The 23,787-nt window shown below is 37.5% G+C and overlaps 1 protein-coding gene across 2 annotated transcripts in view; it reads right to left on the bottom strand.

Annotated features, from left to right (window-relative positions):
* Window positions 1-227: 227 nt before the first annotated feature.
* The window catches only part of BLTP3B (bridge-like lipid transfer protein family member 3B), a 33,234-nt gene continuing 9,674 nt past the window's right edge, over window positions 228-23,787 (bottom strand). Inside the window, exons 4-21 of one of the 2 annotated variants that reach the window (XM_081022461.1) lie at window positions 23,394-23,485; window positions 22,178-22,367; window positions 20,870-21,010; window positions 19,418-19,588; window positions 18,537-18,717; window positions 18,114-18,197; window positions 16,923-17,105; window positions 16,277-16,395; window positions 15,243-15,384; window positions 13,489-13,682; window positions 10,580-12,042; window positions 9,494-9,669; window positions 8,232-8,362; window positions 5,937-6,087; window positions 4,784-5,040; window positions 4,121-4,229; window positions 1,536-1,717; window positions 228-1,262 (exon numbers count right to left, since the gene is read on the bottom strand). In XM_081022461.1, the coding sequence (XP_080878587.1) occupies window positions 1,137-1,262; window positions 1,536-1,717; window positions 4,121-4,229; window positions 4,784-5,040; window positions 5,937-6,087; window positions 8,232-8,362; window positions 9,494-9,669; window positions 10,580-12,042; window positions 13,489-13,682; window positions 15,243-15,384; window positions 16,277-16,395; window positions 16,923-17,105; window positions 18,114-18,197; window positions 18,537-18,717; window positions 19,418-19,588; window positions 20,870-21,010; window positions 22,178-22,367; window positions 23,394-23,485 (4,092 nt within the window). In that variant the 3' untranslated portion in view covers window positions 228-1,136. Of the gene's footprint in view, window positions 1,263-1,535; window positions 1,718-4,120; window positions 4,230-4,783; window positions 5,041-5,936; window positions 6,088-8,231; window positions 8,363-9,493; window positions 9,670-10,579; window positions 12,043-13,488; window positions 13,683-15,242; window positions 15,385-16,276; window positions 16,396-16,922; window positions 17,106-18,113; window positions 18,198-18,536; window positions 18,718-19,417; window positions 19,589-20,869; window positions 21,011-22,177; window positions 22,368-23,393; window positions 23,486-23,787 lie in introns of those variants that run through there. The other variant, XM_081022462.1, reaches the window with a different exon arrangement.

Raw genomic sequence — 23,787 nt, 5'->3', positions numbered from 1 at the left:
CTTCACTTTCCCACACACATAAAACTCCAACCACAGAACTGTAGATATTGGGACTCTGGTTTGCACTTTTAAAAACAAGGTATTTCCCAATTCCGTAAAACATTGTATAATTCAGACGAAACAAATACCAGACAATGTTTTCAACAAAATGATTCAGAAAGGTCTATCCAAAGTGAATTTTCCTATTGGGCGTAGTCTTCATTATTTTAAAAACTTAGAACCTCCTGCACAAATCTGTGCTTTTTATTTATATATTTGCAGCAGTTTTCAGCTGAAAACTAGAATTTAAATTTTTACAAGTAGCCCATAGTTTATAATGCAGTTTTACATTTTTAATGGAATTTCACAAGTCCAAGAGGGCAGTTATTCGATTTTCCCCCTCCCAAGTGCATTAATATACAGTTAGATTACATTTTTACAAAAAAAACCCCAATCTGTTAAAAGGTTTAAGTAAGGAATGTTCCTACAAATGACCAGTGATCATCTCTGAAGAGCCCTGGTCTAATCATTAATTAGTGACAGATCAGCTGACCAAGCACCACTCCAATATTCTTCACTGTATAATGGTCACAAATACTGGATAAAAAGAAACCAAACATTAGCATGGTTCCAGCACAGTTGGAGTGTTTCCTCATTTTCTTGGGTCACACCTTTCCAAGAGTGGTTTCAACACATTAACACAGCTGATAATGTAGGCATAAAGGGGGTGCACAGTCCCAGGCAAGTTCTGTTGGTGTTAGGCCCAGTCTCTGGATGATTACTTCAGTATTAGTTAGCTACGATGGACCATGTTGTGCCCACCTACAGTTAATAGTGCAAATTTAATCTCCCTTGAATAGTACTTTTCTTCTACCAATAACAGAACTTTATCTTCACAAATGAAGATAGCCTAACAATGACACATGGTACATTTTATTCATGCCACCACCTATTAAACAAATTAGTAACATATAATAGAAATTGATTTTCCCTGCATCACTGCATCTTAAATTCAGGCTAAAGAGAAGCACATCCTAATTCCTTGAAGATGTTGACAGAACTGATTATTCTGCAGAAATTTTGTTCAGGGCTCAGGTTACAAAAACAGTCTAAAATGTATCCCTTTTTGTTCCAGTGCAACATTATAGAGTCTTCTGTCATTTATTTTCAGTATTCATCATTTTCATTTGATGAAGCAGGGTGTCTTTTTCCAAGTGAGCTTCAGCAAGAGCTGTCTTAGCTTTGGCTAGTTCTTGTTTAAGACATTCATTTTCTTCAATCAGCTGGAATAATAAAGTAGAAATTAAGAATTTAGTAAGTGTTATATAGACTCCTCTTAACAATTTCCCCCCAAATAATGCTTTCTTAACAAAAAACAAGAACAAATTTCCATGAGTTTGAACCAAAGGTATTAGTTAAAGTATTTGTAAAGTTCATTTTGATGGGGGAATAGTTTGAAAAGGAATGGCCTAGAGCAGAAGGAAAAAATCATGTTAAAACATACAATTTTTGTCAAGAGAACTGCAAAATGAAATGTTCTGTAGATTTATGGTTACCTGCTCCTTGATCGAATCAGATAAATTCCTAAAAGGTTTAAGAGACCTGCTAATTTCTGGAGATGTTTGTGTAGCTTGAGACAGACAATTCTGTTTTTTGTGCGCATCAACTTCAGCAGTTTGTTCTCTTGTATCATTACTTGTCTTAGTCTTTGGAACATCACTGCTAGGTGTTCGGTTATCTGTTAAAAATAAATAATAATTAAAATGGGTGATACCCAACAGTAACAGCTCCACTACTAGCAGTCTATTTCTGGGTACAAATCAAAGTGCTGCTTATGACTTATAAAGCCCTACACAGCTTACGTCCAAGCTATCTGAAAGACTTGCATTCCCTCGTTGCATTCCAGCCCAGGTTTTGAGGTCCTTCCCCCGCCGAGGGACCGCTGGCTAACGAAGAGGTTTTTTCCCCAACAGGCATTTGGAAACTGGCTGCTCTTAAAAGGCTGGTGCCATGCTGGTTTTTATTGTAATTATTGGTATGATTTCAATAGATTTTATATATGTATATAATTTTAAGTCAATCAGTGTTTAATTGTTATTTCATCATTGTTTTCTCTGTGTTTTAGCAGTTCTTATTCTTATCTGTAAGTTGCCTTGAATCAGGAAAAAGGCAGAATATAAGTAAATAGCAATATCAGTCATACTGAGTAGAAAGAGTGAAATCACTTGATAGCATCCAATGATTGTATCTCAACAGCAATTTATTTCAGTAACTTGAATTGTACAGTGTCAATATAAAAAAAATTAAATAGTTAATGATCTACAGCTAAAAAGTATCAAGTACTATGAAACTAAGCTGTATAGCATAAGCTTTCGTAAATAACTAATCCTTCAAAAAGTGCATCCTTGTACAATCACACCTTCACATAACTATATCTCTGCAGACATCTTAAACTGAGGTGCCTTTATAAGACTAGACTTCTAATGGCACGTGTGTAGCCACCAGATACCCTTAAAAGGATAAGCTAGACTGGTCTAGTGGTTATTACGATATTACAGTTGTGTGAATAGATGTAGCTAACCAGTTTACCCCATCAGTCTTTTGGGGGATTCATTTTTTACTTTCTAAAATATCTGGATTGGAGGGAGTTCTATTGTTTATGAAGCAAATTATAACTCTTACTACTCAAGACAACCTTTGCCTTAGTATCTCGCTGCATCCAACACATAATATTATTGATAGTGAAATGAGTCAGTGTTCACATCTTTGATTTACCATTTACTTCTTCCTGTTAGTTTGCTAAATACAGATTTATGTCTTTACATGTCATACTCCCAAATCAAATATCAGAATTTAAATTAATCCTTTGACACTTAAGTATCAGCAACTTCTTAAGAGTTCTGAGCCATATAGGGGCTAGGAATACATTTCCAAATTATGTGGCCCTCTTGTTACAAACGGACATTCGAGATATATTTGGAAGCTTAACTAGTTATCCTTTCATATGTTAGTTTCAAGCTAGTCTTTTGCATCTTCAACTTAAATCCTTTATAAATTTAAATGAGGCTGCTAATATCACCTGTAGTGAAAACTACACCTATGTTGCATTTTCCAAAGTCTTAATTTAAAAGTTTCTTTCTGTTTGATTTAATGCTATTTCAGTGTCCAAAATTACAAAAGCTATTAAATTCTGCATTTGATATTTATGGTGATCAGGCAAGCAGCAACAACAGGGTAATAATTTAAGAAATTCAATACCCTCCTTGTGCTGTTGAAGATTGTTCACCCACTAATAAAGCTTGTCTGATCTTGACCTATATGGTTCAATCTATTAGTGCAAAAACTTAGTCATGATTCACCAATGATATCAATCTATATGATAAAAAATTATGTTTATTTTTGTTATGAATAAATATCATCCTTGCCTCATTCCATGAATTGGGAAAATCAGATGTTCTTCAACATTAAACAGTTGAACTTACAGTTTAGTATTTTAGCATTCTCCATAGTTTAAATGTTTTATTGAACTACCTGCATTCCCGCCCCCCCTTATATAGCCCAAATGGGAGGGGCAGGTGGGCCTTGTCAACCTGGGAAGGTGGCACATCCAGGAGAAAGAAAACTCTGATCTAAACCTTCGCTGCCTTACGGGATACCTTCAGGAGAATAAAGGGCTAAGGAGTAAACCCTACACAAATCCAGAGTGGAGTCCCCAAGTTGATTGGATGACACCTTTTACGCCTCCTTCCAGCAACTCCAGCAACCAAGCTGGTGCCAACATATTGCTCTGCTTTCCTTTGGACCACCATCAGCGAGGCTGAGAAGGGGGTCTTCTTGTCTGGGCAGCCCAGGACCTCCAGACACACTGCCGAGGCTTGTGCCCCAGGGAGGTCACTTCAGTGTTGCTAACGCAACGCTTTGACTTCACCCCTGGACGTGCACTCCATTGTCTCTCAGATGCCAACAACATCACAAATGATAGAGGCTTGGAATAGATTGTGCAACACATGATTTTTCCCCATGACGGTATTAGACTATAATATTTATTTCTATTTTCTTATGAGTTTTATCCCACTTTCAATACAAATATTTCCAAACACTAAAAATAATAATTTGGTAAAATAAAGGCAGGCAGGCAGACCTCTGATGCAAAATGAACCGTCATCTTTCCTCTCCACCATAAGGAGGTCAATATTCAGCGTTACAGGGGCTGGTTCAGGAGCAGTTAGACTGTCACGTGGGCTGTCATCCTAGAAAATATAAGCGATACGAGCATATTTTTTAAAATATATCACATTAAATTCAAGCAGACTGTAAAGTTCTCTGTGATATTTGAGTCAATGGCAGAACTCCCAAAAGCATCAAGCAGAGAGAGACAGAGACTTTGCTTGCCTCTGAGGAATGGCTGCTTCTGCATGCCCAACTCTCCTCTTTCACAGGCAAGTTTCTGACAGATGAACTCTGAGACTCTTTATACTGCAAAGAGTTCATGAGAATATGCTTCCAAACATCCAACTAAATATCTCTAAAACAAGGCAGAACATTGAATTTTACTTCATCTAATCTTGCAGTTTAGCTGAAGACAATATACAGCACTTATGTTAGGATAGCTATGAAGCCAAATTTTATTCAATAGTGCTTGCTTGAAAACATCACATCATTTAATGACTTTAAAACTATTGACTAGTACCTAACAGGAGCTGTTAATTTAAGCTTTTTTTTTTTTAAGCAATGCTTTCCCTCAATCCCGAATTATCAATATTTACTCTGAACTGACATCAATCTCACTCCAAAAATTACATACTTTTAAGTTGATCCTTGTATTAGAAATTTTTATATTCATAGGCATCACTTCTGCAACCATTTCATCTTCCAAAAAACGTTGAATGTTCATAAGTGAAGACATTAGGAAATCAGCACTCAAGCCTTCCACATGACATTGTAGAAACCCATTTTTTTCTGATAGCAATGAATGTATTATAGCACTGGGTCCACTTTCCCATCTCAGTCTGATTTCAGGAGTTGATTTAACTGGCCCAGTCACAGTCTTAGGATCTGAACCTGTTATAAAACCAGTACAGAATCAGGTAAACCAGTTTTACATGACATTAAATGTCTCTTGTTTATAGTCTATCCTCCAACATGATGTAAACACTGACTATTTTGAATCAACACAAAATATAATGGGGCTATGTCATCTACTAGACAGCTAAGTTGCATTAGGTATTTTGATTTAAAAATCTATAAAAGGATGGAAACTGCTTCCATAATCTTTATATTCAAAGGGAGTATAATCAGATAAAGGAAGTATTCATAATTTCCCCTCAAATGCCTATTTTACAAATTAATTTCACAGCATAGCATTTCTTCCTTTTAATGATATTTCAGATGTACTGAATACGCAACAAAGTATAAAATAAATCCTGTAGAATAATCTATGGGCTGTATCCAATGCTGTCCATGAATGAATGGAATACTTATTCTTGCTGATCGAGACTTTCTCTATCCCCTGCAGCCCCACTGCATGCCTTCGAAATCTGCTCTGCAGAGGTACAGAACACTTCAAAGTAGATTTAGGGGGCATGTGAAAGACGGTAAGGTACGGGAAGCTGAAGTGCCATTGCATGGGTGATAGTCCCATTTGCTCCACATGGGATTCAACTGTATGCTAGTACCTAACTGAATACAGATAATCATTTAATGCAGGTGGAGAAGTCTGAGGGGGGGAGGGGGGGAATCTAGGTTCTGGCCTTTCTTCAGATAATTCCAGAAGAGTACACAGAAACACCTACAAATCCACTAAAGGCAAACAGTTTTCAAGCCCCTTTAAAGTCTTTAGTTGTCCAAATCTGTAGGCTATTTCATAACATACTTAAAACCAACAAAACAGAATCCTTATACATTTTCACTAGTGTGAAAGCACCAGAAATGCCTTTTTATATTAAATTAGTTCTTACCTGCTGTTCGGTTGCAAAGGTAATGCCGAACACTGATATTGCCCAACTGATTTGGTACAACCTGGTTTACCTGAAGGCATACATCTGTGTCATTACCTCTGATGTCAATTTCACCATTAACACCAAATATTTTAAAAACCACAACAGACATCTGTCAACAAAATGAAAATACAATTAGTAACTCATCTGGGAAAGCTCATATTATGTTGACCTCCCCACCCCACCCCGAAAAATGTGCAGAATCAAAGAATCACATAGTCAAAGTAACAGAAGGGAAATAAAAACCAATTTCAGTTAGAGTAGGTTCTGTAACCCATTGGGAACTTTTGACTCATAGCACTGAGTATAAAACTACTTACATCTGCTCCAAGTTGAACATAGCTATTGTGTGTTAGTGATATCTGATACATCTGTTAGTCATAGTTGCTTGGATGAATTTCAGTTGTTTTATTTCAGGGATGCTGACTGAATATTTGGGCTGATAGATTATTTTTAGTTAATTTGGGAAATTTATATCCTCCCTTTCCATACGATATACTCAAGGCAGCTCACAACATTACAGATAAAACAATGAAATAGCACACATGTCAAAATACAGAAGAGAAGCTAAAGAGCCACGAGCTAATAAAACATGTATTTTGCAGGACAAATAACATAATCAGCTCAGTAGGCCTCTGAAACAAAAAGGTCTTTGCATGCCAATGGAAGGCCCAAGAAGGGAACAGACAGCTTTCTTTAGGAAGAATGCTTTGGAGCATGGGCACAGTACTAAGAAGGCTCTCTCTCAGATGGTGGATCACTGAAAGGGTCTCACACAGATCTTAATGTACAGGTTGGTTTATACTGGAATAAGACAATCCTTCAAATACCTTGATCATAACCAGCACTTTGAACTGGCATGAACTCTAATGGGATGTCAGTGCAATTGTAATAAGGGCACCACCTGCTCTGCTATCTGGCTCCAGTCAGATACCTGTATTCTCAACCAGAATGAGTTTCTAAACACTTTTCAAAGGAAATACCATTGCCATTTTATTGTGGGTGGCTCTGAGCATTTTGCAGGGGAACGAGTTTTAAAATAAATAATTAGAGCAGAATAATTGTGAATGTAACCCACAGAAGCTCTATTTTGGCAGCAGCTCATCAAAAAGCCCATTCACATTCATGAGATCCATGCAGAAGAAGGACTTCATATATTTATTTGCTTTCAAACATATGGAGCAATTTGTTCACCTTATGCTAGTTCATAAGCTTATGATTTATGCATAATGAGAAATAAATATATCAATTGAATTTTCCTACTCTAAGCACTGTTCGGGGGGGTGTAGATAATTAAATCCACAAGCCCCATTCTCACTTTTTAAGGAAATACTGGCCCCTCTATAGAGTACAGTGGTGCCTCGCAAGACGAAATTAATTTGTTCCGTGAGTTTTTTTGTCTAGTGAATTTTTCGTCTAGCGAAGCACGGTGTCGGAAAAGTTTTGGAAAAGCTTCAAAAATCACCAAAAACCTCAAAAAAGGCTACCACACCGCGTTCTATGAGTTGCTCCTCGAAGTCAAGTCGCAACTGTATTAACGGTGTTAAGAAAAAGGAAACAAACTTGCAAGACGTTTTCGTCTTGCGAAGCAAGCCCATAGGGAAATTCGTCTTGCGAAGCAGCTCAAAAACCGCAAAACCCTTTCGTCTAGCGAGTTTTTCGTCTTGCGAGGCATTCGTCTTGCGGGGCACCACTGTAGTTAAACTAAAGAGGCTGCCACAAAAGGTTAAAGTTACATAACCTTTTGTATGATTCCATGGCTGTCTGCTAATTCCAAAATTGCTAGGGGAAACATTATTCAACATATACAGTTGTACCTTGGTTTTCAAACAGCTTCATTGTCATACATTTTGGCTCCTGAACGCCGCAAACACGGAAGTGACTGTTCCAGTTTGTGAACTATTTTTGGAAGCCAAATGTCCAACAGGGCTTCTGCAGCATCTGATTGGCTGCAGGAGCTTCCGTTTTGGAAGTCAAACAGACTTCCAGAACGGATTCTGTTCGACTACCAAGGTACAACTGTACTTTCTTTTTATGTAGTTGCTAAAGCAGAGTGAACTTTGTAGCCTTCTCCCCTATTTCACTGAGGACCATTTTTTTTTGTCCAGGCTGTGCCACCCTCATTTGCATACTTTCCCCACCATCCCACTATTTTCAAAACAGCAACGCTTCAATTCTCATGACCAAAGATCTGCTCAAACAACCCCATCCAGTAGAAACGTTATGAAGACATCCTCCTTATTGGGAGACCATTACCATTTCTTCTTCGCTAGCATCTTGAGCACTCTCTGAAGCTGCGCTGAGGACATCCGGAGATGATCCGCCATAGTTTTCCATCACTGTGTTTTCATCAGGAGTGTTTTCCAATGGTTTATTTGACAAGATAGCTTATATATTCATAAAAAGACAGATGTGTTTACATTTGCTGTACATTTTTATAAAGATACTTCATGCAGTTGTCACTAGGTTTCTAAATTTTAAAAGGGGATTTAAAGATACACACATACTGCTGTGTACGCTATCTAGCTTTTATGGATGTGGCATACTGACCAGCTCAAATTCAGTTCATCTAACCATTATCTACCTACAGCCTCTTCCAAAAATACCGCACAACTTAAGCAATTCACCCAGCGTTTGAATAGTCTTTTATCTTAGACTGCAGGAAGCAGCTCTCAAACACAGGGTGGCAGCCACCTAATTTTACTCAGAGTAGAACTAAAATTAATGAACCCAACTTAGTTATGCAATGAGGCAACACACAAAGTGCATCACTTAGGAACACCCAGGAATTTTTTTATCCAACAGGCTTTTTAACTAAATTCTGATTTTATAGTTTTAATTCATTTTTAATCTTATTGTATTGAGTCTCTTGTATACCATTTAGAAATGTCTAATTAAGCAGTATACAAATTGCTGAAATCAATAAAATTGAAATAAGGTACTGTCTCCAGCAGAAAAATACTCAGAAAGCTAATTTTTGAAATCTTGCTTACACTTTAATCTATACATTTCTCTAAAATGAATTTTTCATAATAATTAAACATATACATGGCAAAGTAAATTCAATAAAACTAATATATACTGAATATCAAGCCAAACTCTGTCCTTCATAATAAAATACCTCATTTATATAAGGAAAAATTAGTCATGCAATCACCAACAGCATTTAGTCATAATTAACAATTATCTATGAGGAATACTCTAAGGATCCAGTCTGCTTGGCTGGAATTAGATATGCTGGCACTAATGTCAAGTGGAAACTCATTAGCCATATGGTAAACCAACCCTACAAATCAATGGACTCAGCCTGTAATGTACAGTATTTTCACAACAATGGCAGTTTCACAAGAGGTTGAAAACGATACCTCTGAGATATACAAATGTAAATAAGATCTTTCTCTCTTTTTCGACATACAATCTAAAACTAGTACTAAGCACTAGTAGAATCAAGGAGCAAAACTCAGAAGATTATTTGATTCACTATCACTTTAAACTCCAAAAACTGGACATTTACTTACCTTTCTCCAAAAAGCTGTGGCTATCACTTCCATCACTCTCTAAATACTGTTCCTCCAACAACATGCTATCAATAGACATGGTATCCAAAGAGGCTTGTGATGGACTTTTCTTCATGTTCTTATAAGAAACAGAGAATGCAGGGAGATTGGACTGGCAGCGTTCCTTAGGCTTTCCACTTTTTAATATAAAGATATTAGGAAATTATTAAGGTAAAAAACTAAAAAAACAAAGAAAATAAAAATGTTCCAAACCATTAAATTAAGGCAAATGTTGGTGAGAATTTTGTATTTCTACAAGTCAATAATTAAATCCGGTACAAAAAATTATTCTGCTCTGACTTCTGTCAAAAACAGATTTGTTTAATTAAAAACAAACAAACAAACAAACAAATTGAGCAATTGGCAATTTAGCAGCAAGAAAGGAAAAGCGTTCCAAAATGGCACAGGGCAATTGCAATGGCACAACACCTACTTTGCAGGTTGGCGGTGGGGGGGGGCGCAACAACTCCTGCCTGAACCTCTGGAGAACCACTGCTAGGCAGTGAAGATCATACTGAGCTAGATGGTCTAATGGTCTGAGACTCAGTAAAAGGCAGCTTCCTATGTTCCTAAGTTTCCTAGAGCAACTGTTCTGGGAAGGCTGCACAATGTGCATAGCCACCAGCATCTATGAAATATTTTGCTGCCACAGCCACAGGGCATATATTTGTTAGGTGTATAGGCCTTCTAAACCTTTTCTAAATATGCTTATGTCTAACCCTTTCTCTAATACCAGGAACCCCTTTCAGATTCCATCCTGCCTTTCCACCTCCCTCAAGGTTTGCGTTTTCTCTCCTCCCATACTGTGCATTACTTGGTTCACTATCTTATTCACTGAAGCCATGCCTCCCATTTATTTCTCCTGGCAGCAGCTGGCACTTGCACAGTACCGCTATCACAGAAGAAGCTACCATAGAAATCCCATTGCCAACTTCCTAATGATGGTAACATGTTAGAGTAGCCTTAAGTCTCAATATATGGTTATCCGCATGGGCCCCCCACTTTACTGAATCTAAACAAAGTTAATTTTCTAGAAGTTCTCTATACCTTAATGAAGACTGAAATGCAAGCGTTTTGGTTGTAGCCAACTTTTCTTTGTCACTTTCAAGCTCTTCAGACTGCCAAGCAGCATCAGATTCGAAGTCTCTGACTTTAAGAGGTGAACCTCCTGCTCCACTTTCCTTATTTGAAAACACACTTTTGTCATCCTCCTTCTCCATCAACATCTCAAGAGAATCTTCTCTGCAATTCAAAACATTAACCAAATCCCTGGGATATGTATTACTCTTGTCACTGAGTGACTCACAAATCTCTTCTGAATCACTTCGACTGAAAAGCCCACTATTTTCTTCATTTATTTTCCCCCAGAGTTTTTCTGAGGCATCATCAGAGAATGTACTTCCCCTTCGCGAATCACTATCTGATTTGAAAAGAGGGTCTGTCAGAATGGCTTTGCTAAAATCAGCATTCACAGACCTACTGTCAGTTACAGCATTCATATCTGAACTGCTTATCTGTGCAGTATTAGTAGGAACTAGCTTGCTCTCCGATGCATAAGCTTCTCCGTTCTCCAGGGGTGAAAGGTCTGATGCCACTGGACTTTCTCCTTTTAAAACAGGAGACTTGCAGGTGCTTCCTTGCATCAGTGGATGAAGCAACAGAGCTATGTCTGCACTTTTCAGTAAGATCCCAATGCAGACATCTGCCTGTTTTGCAGGTTTGCCTGTCACAGTCTCTACATCTTTTCTTAAGTTATCCAGGAGCAACACAAGAGATTCTTGGAGGTAGAGTAAGAAAAGATACTGGTAATGATTGATTTGCATGCTCACATGTTTTTGGACATGAACAAGAACATGAATATCAGCGTCAGATATAAAATGTGTAGATTGGGATCTCATAGTGCACAGGTTTTCAATACCGTTGGCCAAGGCTGCAGTCTCAGTGCTGTAATACTCTTTCAGAAGCTTTTTGCGCTGCAGTCGGTTTGCAAGGTCACTAGAGTCAGGTTTTGAGGTGTGGGGTTTCTGATAAGAGGGCTCTTTATGCAATTGCTCAAATCTTGTGGGCTGACAAACCCAGAGTGTAAGTGGAAATGACTCCACAAAGCTCACTGGCCGTCCTTTTCCACTCTTCATTCCTTCAAAGTCCATCCAAAATTGGGAAAAATGAATTGCCCAGACATCAGAAGCAGCAGATGTTTTAAGTGCAGATTTATTCAGCTGGGGAGTGATAAAACCTTTATAGACATCATGCATCTTAGTATCTTGTTCATGGGCATGTCGCTGGAAAATTGGATGCAGAAGATTAAAACAGTCAGGGGATTTTGGAAAGCCTGTGAATTTTCTACTGAAAAATTCACAGTCTTTGAAGTTTTGGAACACTGCTTCCAAATCGGAGTGCCTACAGTTTGGTGAGTGCCTTGTGTTTGTACAAATCATTTCAGAACTCTGAATAGAAATTGCATGTGGATCATCCTTATGGTTTCGTTTCCTTTCAGAAGGTATGATGAACTGCAACAAAAAGCATAAATATTAATTTAAAAATCAGAAGTGATTCAAGTGCAGAATTTTTTGAAAAAGTGTTTCTCAAACTACAGGAATATATGCGAGAAAGAAACGTGATCTACCGCAGGGAGTGCCTACACTACTGATCAAAGTACATAAAAATTCTGAGGAATCATAGCTTCCCAAAATTCAGGTTGCAATTCCACTGGAACTGCTGAGAAATTGGAGTGAGGTTGAGTGTCTGACTGCTACATTCTTGGCTACTTCAAGCTGGAGCTGAAGTGACACTGGGGTGACTACATAAGCTAAAAGTAGAGTGAAGGGATATAGTAAGCCCACAACTTAAGTGCATTCAACTTGTGCTTTACACATGTGGCAAAAAATTAAAAATAATTAAAAAGAGGCAGAAAGGGGCAGATTCCATTAAAAATGACATGGGGTATCCCACCCACCATAGAACCCATGGGGTTTTGACCAAACACAATTTTGGCTTTACGCACAATCCCTGAAACATAACCCCCACATAATTTGTGGGATTGCTGTATGTGGGTAGCACAAAGGCTGATGTCCTTAGTGGTATAATTCCACAAAGTATAAAAAGCTATCTTAATAAAAACTAAATAGGAGGATAAATATGCATAGCAAATAAAAATACAAAAGGGTGTTTTCTGACACCTTAAAAATGAACAGATTTATTGTGGTTAAGGCTTTTGTGGACTAGAATCTTCTTTATCAGATGTCAAGTGGTTTTGCTTATAGTTGGCAGGTTATATATTCCATTATTTAAATGGATTATATATTCCATTCTGGGCCGTTTTCCACTTGCGTATGTGCTAAATTAGGACACTGTAAGTTACTAAAATACTTTTCAGGTCTAAATTGTCTACTACACAGAGTTTATTCCTCTTTAACTTTGTTTACTAGACTATTACTCAGAAGGGTAATACCCCTCCCCACCTTCTCACTATATATAAGGGTCTGGTGACTTCTGTTTCAGTGTATCTGAAGAAGTGTGCATGCACAAGAAAGCTCATACCAATAACAAACTTAGTTGGTCTCTAAGGTGCTACTGGAAGGAATTTTTTTATTTTGTTTCAACTACAGCAGACCAACATGGCTACCTACCTGTATTACCCCATACTCTCTTTCCCTTATATGATTACAGAGTTAGGAAAGTTGTGTGGTATCTAATCTTACACTGGGAAATGCTTCTGAAAACCTGCTCCAATTAATTTTTTTCAGCCAAATGAGCTAGAAATTAACTTTTAAAGTAAGTGAAGCCTCAATCTCCAACAACAACTTACCCCTTTTATATCATGTGTGGTTTGCATTTCACAAGTTGCCCTTTATTGGACAATACATATTTTCTCTCTAAAGTGGCCGCTCCCATGCATCATTCATGGCAGGAATTCAACACTGAGCAATGTTGTGCTGTATCTTTGACAACATTACCTTTATCATTAACCCATCAACTCGAACGTCAACATGTTCTTCCGGTTTTGAATTGTCATTTAACTTGTATATGGCCATGAATTGGCTGAGACTTTGTTTCAAGTCCAACACAAACTGGTTAAGCCAAAGAACACTCCTCTCATCCAGTGTGAATTGCAGAGCATTTAGCTGAATGTAAAGGTTTGGACTTGGAACTAAAGGAATAAAAACAAAATTATTATCTTAAAAACGTTTTTAGAAGTAGCATCATTCTCTCTAACAACTGGCTGAGAGCATTAACAAAATCTATATCCAATATTATGGGCATAGGAAAAGCCAATCTTGGAAGCCAATGTTCTGGCTGTATACAGAGTACTATTTCTGAACAACTGCATTCTGAACTCTGCATTCTGTGGCTACTGAGTATGCCAAGTTCTTAATGGGTTATTTTGAGATTTTTTTTTCCACTTTTTTTTTCGACTTCCACAACTGGTGTTCTCCTGTACATGCTTTCTCCCTCTTTTCCCCAGTTGCCTCATTTGGCCACACAGTGGTGATATCTTAGTCCCCGAGTCCATTCTAAGTGTATAGTCAATGTGGGTAGCCAATGTAGTGCCCCTCCAGATGTTTGAACTACAACTCCTATCAGCCCCAGCCATCACGGCCAATGGTCAGGGATGATGGCAACTGTACTCTAAAAAATTTGGATAGCACCATGTTGGCAGTCCCATATATTGGGGGGGGGGGCAGGAGAGAATGATGCTACTGATGATGATGACACAGCCTTATCACAGGAAAAGTAAGGTAATTCTAAGTTACAGCACTTCTCCTAGTTCCATCTAAGTCCCATGGAAGAGTAAGACTGAATAAACTCAATCACACACCAATATAATGTTCTCTAATTGAGCTATCAAAATCTTGACCTTTTTTATTCTCCTGTCCAGTATATAAACTGACAGAACTAACTGTGAATCACTAGGCTTGCAACAGCTTCCTTTGTAACTGTACCAACTTTACTGAAAGTTATCAGGCTACCATCAGTAACCTGATAACCCTTGCATATAAAGTAACAGGCTTCACCTCTCACTTGTTAACCTCCTATAATCACAACTGTAGCCTCTTCAGGTATTAAAGTAAATACGTGAAGAGAGGCAATAAGGATGAAAGCATTAGCCTCACCCCTGCTGCCATTGTTGTCACCTGAATGCCTGAAGAAATCTTATGCTGAATTCAGCAACACATTCTTGTTCTATTTACATACAACTTTTAAATAACATTTTACTCACAGACTGATTCTACACATTGCAAAGCTCGTTTTGGATACAGAATATGTTGGAAATAATATGCATGGGTAGTAATCCCTGTGAAGTATCATCTCCAATTGTCATAATCTGCACACAGCACACCTCTGTACATGAGGGATGAATAATCTGTGGCTCTCCAGATGTTGGTCTACAGCTCTCTCTTCATCCCTGACCACTCTAGGGCTGATAGGATTTGAGAGTCCAATATCTGGAGGGCCACACATTTCCCATCCTTACACATAGCTTTCACTGGTATGGAAAAACGGGGGGGGGGGGGCCTTTAAGGACCACACCAAGTTAAGAGCACTCTGAGCATTGGGCTATTTCCCCCCGCATTTTTCACAATGAAGCCCATTTGGATGTAAAGGAGAGTAACAGTTTGCAAAATAGTCTAACTGCCCTTGGCCAGTGCTCTATTATATAAAAAAGTAACACTTTACAAGAAGGAAAAAGAAATTAAAAACATCTTACTAGGAAAATCTTTTCCATCCGGATAGTAGTACTCAGTGAATTCAATATGAATGGCTGGCATTTCTGATGGAAGGTACAAAGACTTTTTATTGCATGAAATAAGCGTTTTAGGAGAACTACGACACTGGTCAGCTGTAGAAACCTGAAATTAGGAAGTTCAGCATTTAGCAATAGAATATTTTAGATTTTGTGAAGTACCAAATGTGAACAATTACTTCTCTATTTATCATAGTGCTGGTATTCGAACATTTGAAAGTATTTTCACTGCTTTGGGAGCAGGGTTGTAAATTGTTTTGTTACCTATCCTACTTTTCCACATATCTGGATTTATACCAAGAACAGTTCAGACGTTATCAGCCTTAAAATGCTCAAAATTCTGAGTGCTAATTTCTTACAGCTGCCCTACTATATAGCCTGTTTTGTCCCAATATTGCCAATAGGCTTGGGGGGGGGGGAGAGATCAGTGATAGTTTTGATATTCACTGATGTACTGTAGTGATCAAACAAATGCCTAAATTACCCAGTGTTATAATGCTGGACTAGGGTCTGGAAGACCTGGGTTCAGATTCCCATTCATCAATATATGTACATTTTTAAAAAGGGTATTTATGTCACATAAGGGAGAATAAACTTAGAAAAGAACTGGCATTTTCTATGTAAATATTTTCTAAAATAGAAGAGGCACAGCTTAACATCTAGGAGCAAGGGTTCCTTTAACAAACTTGTACCATACCCAGCCAATTTCACAAACAAAATTTAGTGTGAAATCCAGCTATGTTTCCCGGCTACATTTCTACAGGACCCAAATAATTTACAAGACCCTGTGATTGTGAGGATGAACCAGAGTTAGGAGAAACATGTAAATTAACACAACTGGAAGCCCATATTTGCAAGACATAAACATTTTAATGCCCACTCGGCAAAGCCTGTGTCAGCTTTCATTAAAGTCAGCTTCCGTATCAAGGAAACTTCAACATAGTTGCAGATTTCAACGAACAAAAGAACTGATATCAGCAATTAGTACTGAAATATACCTGATAAATATTAATATCTGCAAGTCTAACTACCACAGGGCTGGACATCAGTTTATCCTTTGGTTGCTGTGATGACACAGGGGAAGGCTTAGAGATTCCTCTAGGTATCTGTTCCTTGCCTGTAGGAAACAGAAGGCATAAAACCAAATTTAGCATTAACTCTCTCTCTGTCTTTGTACTAAAACACTACTTATAAAATCTCACTGCTGCATTATTTGTTGCCTTTGGTTGTAATTTTTGCTTTGTAAACTACCTAGAAAACCTTTATTGGGTAGTCAAAATATAACCTAATAGTGGAAGATAAATGAAATAGAAGCATGTTAAGTAAAAATCAACAGTATCAAAATTAAAACCCATTCATTTGCTAAATATAAATGATTGTTCTTGTAATTTGGGGGTTGCACACTTGCCATATCTGTGCAGGCTTTGGAATCTAATCAGCTATTTTCCTCAAATGAGTCTAAGCATCACTTTCTAAAAATTATTTTACAGTCCCAAAGGAATTAATCACAATGCAAGTGCACTATTCCTTCTGATGTACTGAAACTACTGGGGCCTATACCCATGAAATCAATTGTAAAGATTTCAGTAATATATCTTTATATAAACCGTCTCATATAAGTTAACAATGTATGCCATAATGTACCTGTTTGTATGAGCTGTGGAGACCCCTGGGGTGGAGATTTACTGGGAGAATCTATATTATGATCCTTCATAACCTGCTTAAGCAATTCAACATTGCCTTTGAAATCGTGTAATAATTCTTCTGCCCATCCACTTCTGGCTTTGGTAGCATCGCTAAAATGCATCCAATGGCTGCAGCTCTCATCTGTAAGTATGACATATTTGGACAAAAATTAAAAATAATTTTAGAAACATGCCATTAAGTATATTTTTAAAAACTCCTTTAACTCTTTTATTAAAGCATGTGCTTTTCCCCCAGGTGGTACTCAGGGGTATGCAGTACTGGCACTTCTTTTTTGTTGTTAAAAAGTGTGGCACCTACTGTAGCAACTTCATGGTGAGTACCGACACCTATTTTTCTAGAGAAGAAGCACTGTTTAAAGCCATTTAAAAATATTCACAGTCTGTAAATGTGTTCTCCATTCATTTGTCTAGCTCTCTTTTTCAAAGCCACATAAGCTACCACCTCCTTCCCCCAGATGCTCCTCCCTGTGGAAATGGAAGATCACTCCCAGAGGCTTCCGCATCACTAACACAGGTGGTTCTGGGGTGATCTTCCATTTTCTGGTAGAAGCAGCACACAACCAAGAAGAGAGCTGAAAGGGCTTAAAATGACGTATGAGCAATGCTTCATTAATCATGCTATAATTTTAATCAAGACCTGCCACTTTGATCAGTTCAATTAACTGATTAATGCTGCAGCCCAAATTTTAACATATGCTTTGAGAGGTAAGAATTTGAGCTGTGACTCAAAGACCCTGATGGTGTTGCTTGGCAATCCTACAGGGCTAAGACTACACACACACACACACACACACACACACACACACACCCCACACACACAATTTCAGTCAATAACCAGTAGATAATATATCTTACAGACTACTGAGAATGTAAGTGAAGTGCACAGAACACTAATTTTAAAACATATCTAAGCATATTTTCAACAGGCAGAAAGCAAGGTGCAATACACCTTTTTGCACAAGATACTGAATCTGCAGCGTCCTCATTCCATTTCCTATTATATTAAACTACATGCAAGTAGCTTAATAAGTTGTATACAGTACAAAAAACATTTATTTCAGGATCATACTGTGAACTAATTTTGATCAAATATGACTGATAAAAACAACCACTCAGCATATACTCTTACCTGCTTTGTGAAAAGGGTAGTAGTCTACAGTTAGTTGACTAAAGGAAAGCTGCATAGCACCTCCTGAAACATGCCTGTTTGCATCTGCAAAATAATACAATGCTTAAAAATACTGCATATGTAGTGTTTCATATTTGTTCTGCGAGGAAGTGCCTTTTGATGGCAACTTTTAAGACAACATGCTTCCCTTCTTGGGAAGTCTCAAACTGCTTCACTATGAATACCTATAGGGAAACGTGACTATATCAATGCACATTTCATGCTCTGTGCTATTGAGGACCAATTAGCATTCAACAAATATTGCGTAAACCTGAAAGTGTATGAACACAATTGACTAGTAATATACTGCAATCTATCTTCTGACAGCCATAACAAAAGACTAGCAATGTTAAACAGCGTAAAAGAAACACACAAAACACTTACCCTTTTCCTTAGCGTGAATATCATCACATATATGCAGGTCCAAGTGGGAAATTGCTAGATGATAAGAAGTTTCCTTAACATCAAAATCATTGAATAATTTCACAATTGCATCATTTTGATCACTAGTGGCTGAGGACTGCTGTGTTTTCACCTGCTGAGAACTGGATGCAGGAGCAGAACTCTGGAAACATTCAAATATATAACTTTAGCAAGAGCCTCACCACAAAGCACTGGGGAAAAAATCTCAGAGTTAAAAGAATTCCCATAAATGCTTAATGTTTTCATGTTAAGGCAAGCTTTCAAATGTAGCATCTGAAACACACCTTTAATCATCAAGGGTGTATGACATTTCACTGCTATCCAAACTAAAAAGTTAGGTGCTTTCAACAAATCTAAAAGCATTTCTTTTCATACTTGTTTCTTAGTCATATACTGATAAACATGTGGGACAGATACCAAACTTCTCCCACACAATCACCCTGTTATTTGGAAGCTCCTTCCTCTCTTGCCTGGCCAATAATTTGTAATTACTGTATTACTTCATGGGAGTAATTTGTAAGTGCAAAATTTCATTAAAGGGAATATCATTTTTTTAAAGCAGCATTTGATTCCCCCCCCCAAGGATAAAAGCTTTACTATGCATAATATAATTTAGAGGCAGAGAGAATACTACAAATACATACAAGACTGTTACTCCTAGGGCTACCAATAGATCCTAACACAATCTTAACTGTGCAGTACTGTACATATTCACTCAGAAGCCCCATGCAGGCAAAATTTCTGAGGCTAAAATTATGTGTTTGAGTCCCATTAGATAAGACAAACATTACCTGAAAATATACCTACTAATATTAAGCCACAATAATGATTGCTTTCCTTACCTGTGTGGGTTCAGAAGCTAGACTTTGTCTCTGCTCAGCTGATTTTTCAATAGCTTCACTAAGAGACTTAGCGTATTGGACCATAGCTTTCAACTGGGAATCAGTTAGAACCCACAGCAAGTCATCTAGTATTAGAATCAGTTTAGATGACACCACATTGCAATCCTTTAACTGTTGTGAAGAGAAAAAGTAAAATTGGAATATTGGTAACATTGATTTTGATAGAATATATTTTATATCAAGATTTGGGACTACAGTCAATGATTTTTAAGCAGAACACAAAGCAAGACTTAACCGTAGTCATGGCATAAAGCAGGAACCTTTGTTCAATTATTTTTGTTCTTTTATACTCCTGCTGAGAGTGACCTTTTATTAGCAGTGCAGTAAGAGTAGAGGCAAGCTGGAATTTGCATTATTAATTTACACAAGTATTTTTCAGGAGCTTAATTTAACAAATATATACCTAATCAAATTGTCCCAAGAAATTTCAGGGGGGAAATATTTTAGAGTTAGAGGCAAAACAATGCCTCTCATTATTAAATCTATACCCCAACTTCCCATTAGCTAGGATTGTCATATTTAAAAAGTAAAATTCCTGACTTTTTTTAACAAACCCTTTTTAAGCTTTTAGAGTTTTAGCGCTGTTTCCTGGCAAAATTCCCCCGACGCCGAAAACCAGGACATGTCAGAGATTTTATTTACGTATGACAAGCCTACCATTAGCATGCTCAAGGCAATTAACAAAATGAACCATACAACACAATAGAAAATAAATATATATAATAAACCTTGTGATACATTATAATCTGAAAATTGAAAGCTAACCTCTTCATTCTGATGACATCCAATGTTGGCACCTGTTGGCAAGACTTTGTTTTTCATGATAGTAGAAAATTATTGCAAGTATGGAAGATTAATATCCTCCATTATCTATGACTTAACAAGCACAAATGAGTATACCTGTGAATAAAGGACTACAAGCTTTAGGAAGTCTTGGACCACTAGCTAATCAAACCTTGTGCTCATCAGTAATCCTGCCCCTCATTCCTGTAATCATGTAATCCTGTAATCATGTTGGGTATGAGAGGTACTACAAACAAGGTGCTTAGGGGACCTCCAGGGCCCAACATAAGCCTTGGAAATCCATAAAGCAGCAAGCGCTCTCTCTCTCTCGCTCTAGAGGTGGTTCTTTTCCTCTCCAAGCTCAGAGAAAGGCAGGATATCTCACCAGAAGAAAATGGTGCTAGCTCAAACATGTCAGCATAATTGTGGATCCTGCTTGTACAATAATCTTCTATGTTTTAACTAAAATTTCTACCCATTTCATGTCAAATGGATTAGAATGTTAAACACATCTAATGCTGAACATAAATATACACAATTTTTGCAGAATCTCTCCATCACCTTTGCCATCATTAAGGAATATACAAAATCATCACAAAGCAGTATTACCCTTCTTTTAAGTGTGACCCGGATTTTGGACTGGTTAGTAATGAGGCGAACTGGAGCACTCATGATTTCATGCTGAGAGCTTTGGATAGCATCTGCTTCTATTCTGATCATCTGCCAGTTGATTTCTTTAAATGTCAGTACCTAAAATAAAACACACGTACCCTGATTTAAAATATCTATTTGAGAACTGTAAAAAGGCAGACTTGCTTCCCTAGATCCCACAGGCCTGTTGACTTGTCACATCTGAACTTGGGTTCAATTTTCTACCCTTCATACTTTAATTGTTGAACAAAAAAAGGTTTCTATTTAAATTTGCAACTTACCTGGAAGAATAATCTCATAAATCAAAGAAAAAGAAATTGACATCAAGCATCCAAAACTTCTTCCGTTATTTTATTTGAAAAGGTTTGTATAAACTTTAAATGGGTCAGATATATAATAGTCAAACCTATATTTTGCAGGTTGGGCCAAGTTAATAATGTCTAAGGCCTGTTGAAGTCAATGGAACTAGGGCAGGAAGAACCAGCTTTCTTTGGTTCTAAAAAGTCCCTTTTTACCATTATAGTTATGCTTGGTGAAACACAGTATATTTCTGAATGTTTATACTAAACACATATTATGCATTTCAAAATATACATTTAATTCAAAGGCATGGTTTCACTTTCAGACACAAAGCAAGGGACATGCCTATTTTAAAAAGGTAATGTCAATTACTATTCTTTAGTTTCATAGATAAATCCTCGCCTGAGCACATTTTTTCACTGTATAAGCATAAAGGAAGATATTATGGTATCTATGTTTATCAGTAGCAAATAACTAATAGCTGAAGGACTGTCATTCATACTTGGCTGTATCCTGCTCCATATCCCTGCAACTGTACGTATATGCACTTTTAAAACCATGCATAGGAATTGTTCTTTAGACATGATATGGTTTCCAGTAGACTGGCTAAGGTCCACAAAAGCCTTCCACCCCACTTACACTTCACTTATCATGTTTAGCAAGGGCCAGAAATAATGAGTCATATGCCAAGTATGCAAACAAAGTCAGCAGCAACTATGCCAACTCAAGGCCGTGCCATAATGGTGACAGGGGCCTCAATACGGCACGTTGCTATTAAAATGATGTAGGTTTAATGGTAAAATTAAAGCAAAATAACCAGGCTAATATTATTGATTAGACAATGCTACAATAGGAATGTGGATTCTGTAATGTGGGTTTTTTCTTTGTATAAAAGAAAATACACTAGTTACAGAAAGAGAAAAGAGAGAATAAAATAGCTTGTTCTAAATTCAAAGTCAGCCTTACCTCTCCACGCTGAGATTCTTGTAATCGAGTAAACCTTAGATCACCATGTTCCCAGTTTGCATTTACACTATATATTCTCAACTGGGAGAGTTCAAATGAAGCATTGAATGCTTTTGCTCCAATTCGGATTATAATGGAGTTTACAGAAACAGATATTCCTTCTACAACTTTTTCAGCAAAACCATATCCGCTGGTGAAATAAAATGCAAGAATTTAAAACAGAATTTCAACATAGATTTAACAACTACTTCAAATGAAGATAAAACTAGCACTGAAATCGCTCAGAGACCAATAAAAGAAGAACTTAGAACAGATCATTATCTGGGACTATATAGACCTAGAATCAACACCCTTGTTTTTGCTTCTGTAATTGAGTGCCAAACTAGAACTACAGGAAGATCACCTTGAAAAAGTAGGTGAGATAATAGATATGATGTTCTTTGCCACACTGCAATGCATCCTAAGCATTTGGGACAAAACACCACGAACTACATTCCTTCACACTGAGCCATTTGCAGGGGTGGGTGGAGAGATATGAAAGAGCCATATACCGGTTTGCCTTTTATTGTACACCACCACAATCCCCAAACACTATTATAGTTCAATAAGGCCCCTTTGTGTATGTAGAGTCATAGCAAGGCTGTTTCCCCCTCCTACAGACGACGTTACAAGCTATATTTAATTCTCTCCAAAGCTTTGTAAGTGCAATGTGAAGCTGATAAAGGAAGAGGCGGGGTCTTTTTATCACTTACAGAGAAGACACACATGAGAAATAGGTGCCTATTTCTACATATAATCTTTGGGTCGCTTCAAGAAATGTGAGCATGAAACAGATAACATGTGGACTACTGACTAACAGCATTTTCCAGTAGTCACAGTGACTTGTAAAAATGCAAACACAGTTATGGAAATCACTCCTGGCCTCTGTGGGCTATACTTGCATGTAGCCTACTTCACACCATGGTCTCTCCATGTGATCCTTTACACAGTGGGGACCACATGGAAAAGACAAGCACTAGGATCACATGCATAAACTGGGCTTTGATTACCTTTATTCTACAAATCTAACTAACCTAACCCAGCCCTTCTCAAGCAGATCTGCCATTTAGCCCAATTTCAATTAACAACTATATATAAGCCTATTCAGCTTGTTTTCCTCAGCACTGCCTACATATGTAATGCTTGATTCTATTGCAGCATTTAAATTATGACTGACCTTTGCCCTGATGCAGTTGCTATAGGCGATGGTCCATTAGGAGGGCGTGGTTCTTCACATGTACTCATTTCCATTATTACTTTATCCAGTGACTTTAGATATGCAAGAGAAATTTAGAACAATTGAAATGTTTTACATTCAGTGACTAATTTAAAGCCATCTCGCAGAATTAAAACTTAGAATGAGAGCACATGAAAATACGGTACATGACAAAACATTTCAGAAACTATTTGGCTTTATAACACTTTAGAATCATGTAAAATGCAATGGGTTGTATCCAATCACATTGTCCTCTTTGTACAAGGCCTTCGGTGTGCACAATGGGATTTCTTCTCCTTCCACAAGCTCCCTATATCTGTTCTGGGTTTTCCCCCAACCCTCTGGGGAAGATTTG

This window comes from Podarcis pityusensis (assembly GCF_964106645.2).
Source record: "Podarcis pityusensis genome assembly, chromosome: 10".
NCBI classification, from domain to species: domain Eukaryota; kingdom Metazoa; phylum Chordata; class Lepidosauria; order Squamata; family Lacertidae; genus Podarcis; species Podarcis pityusensis.
The sequence above is the reverse complement of the archived record's forward strand: the minus strand, read 5'-3'. Positions and strand labels throughout refer to the sequence as shown.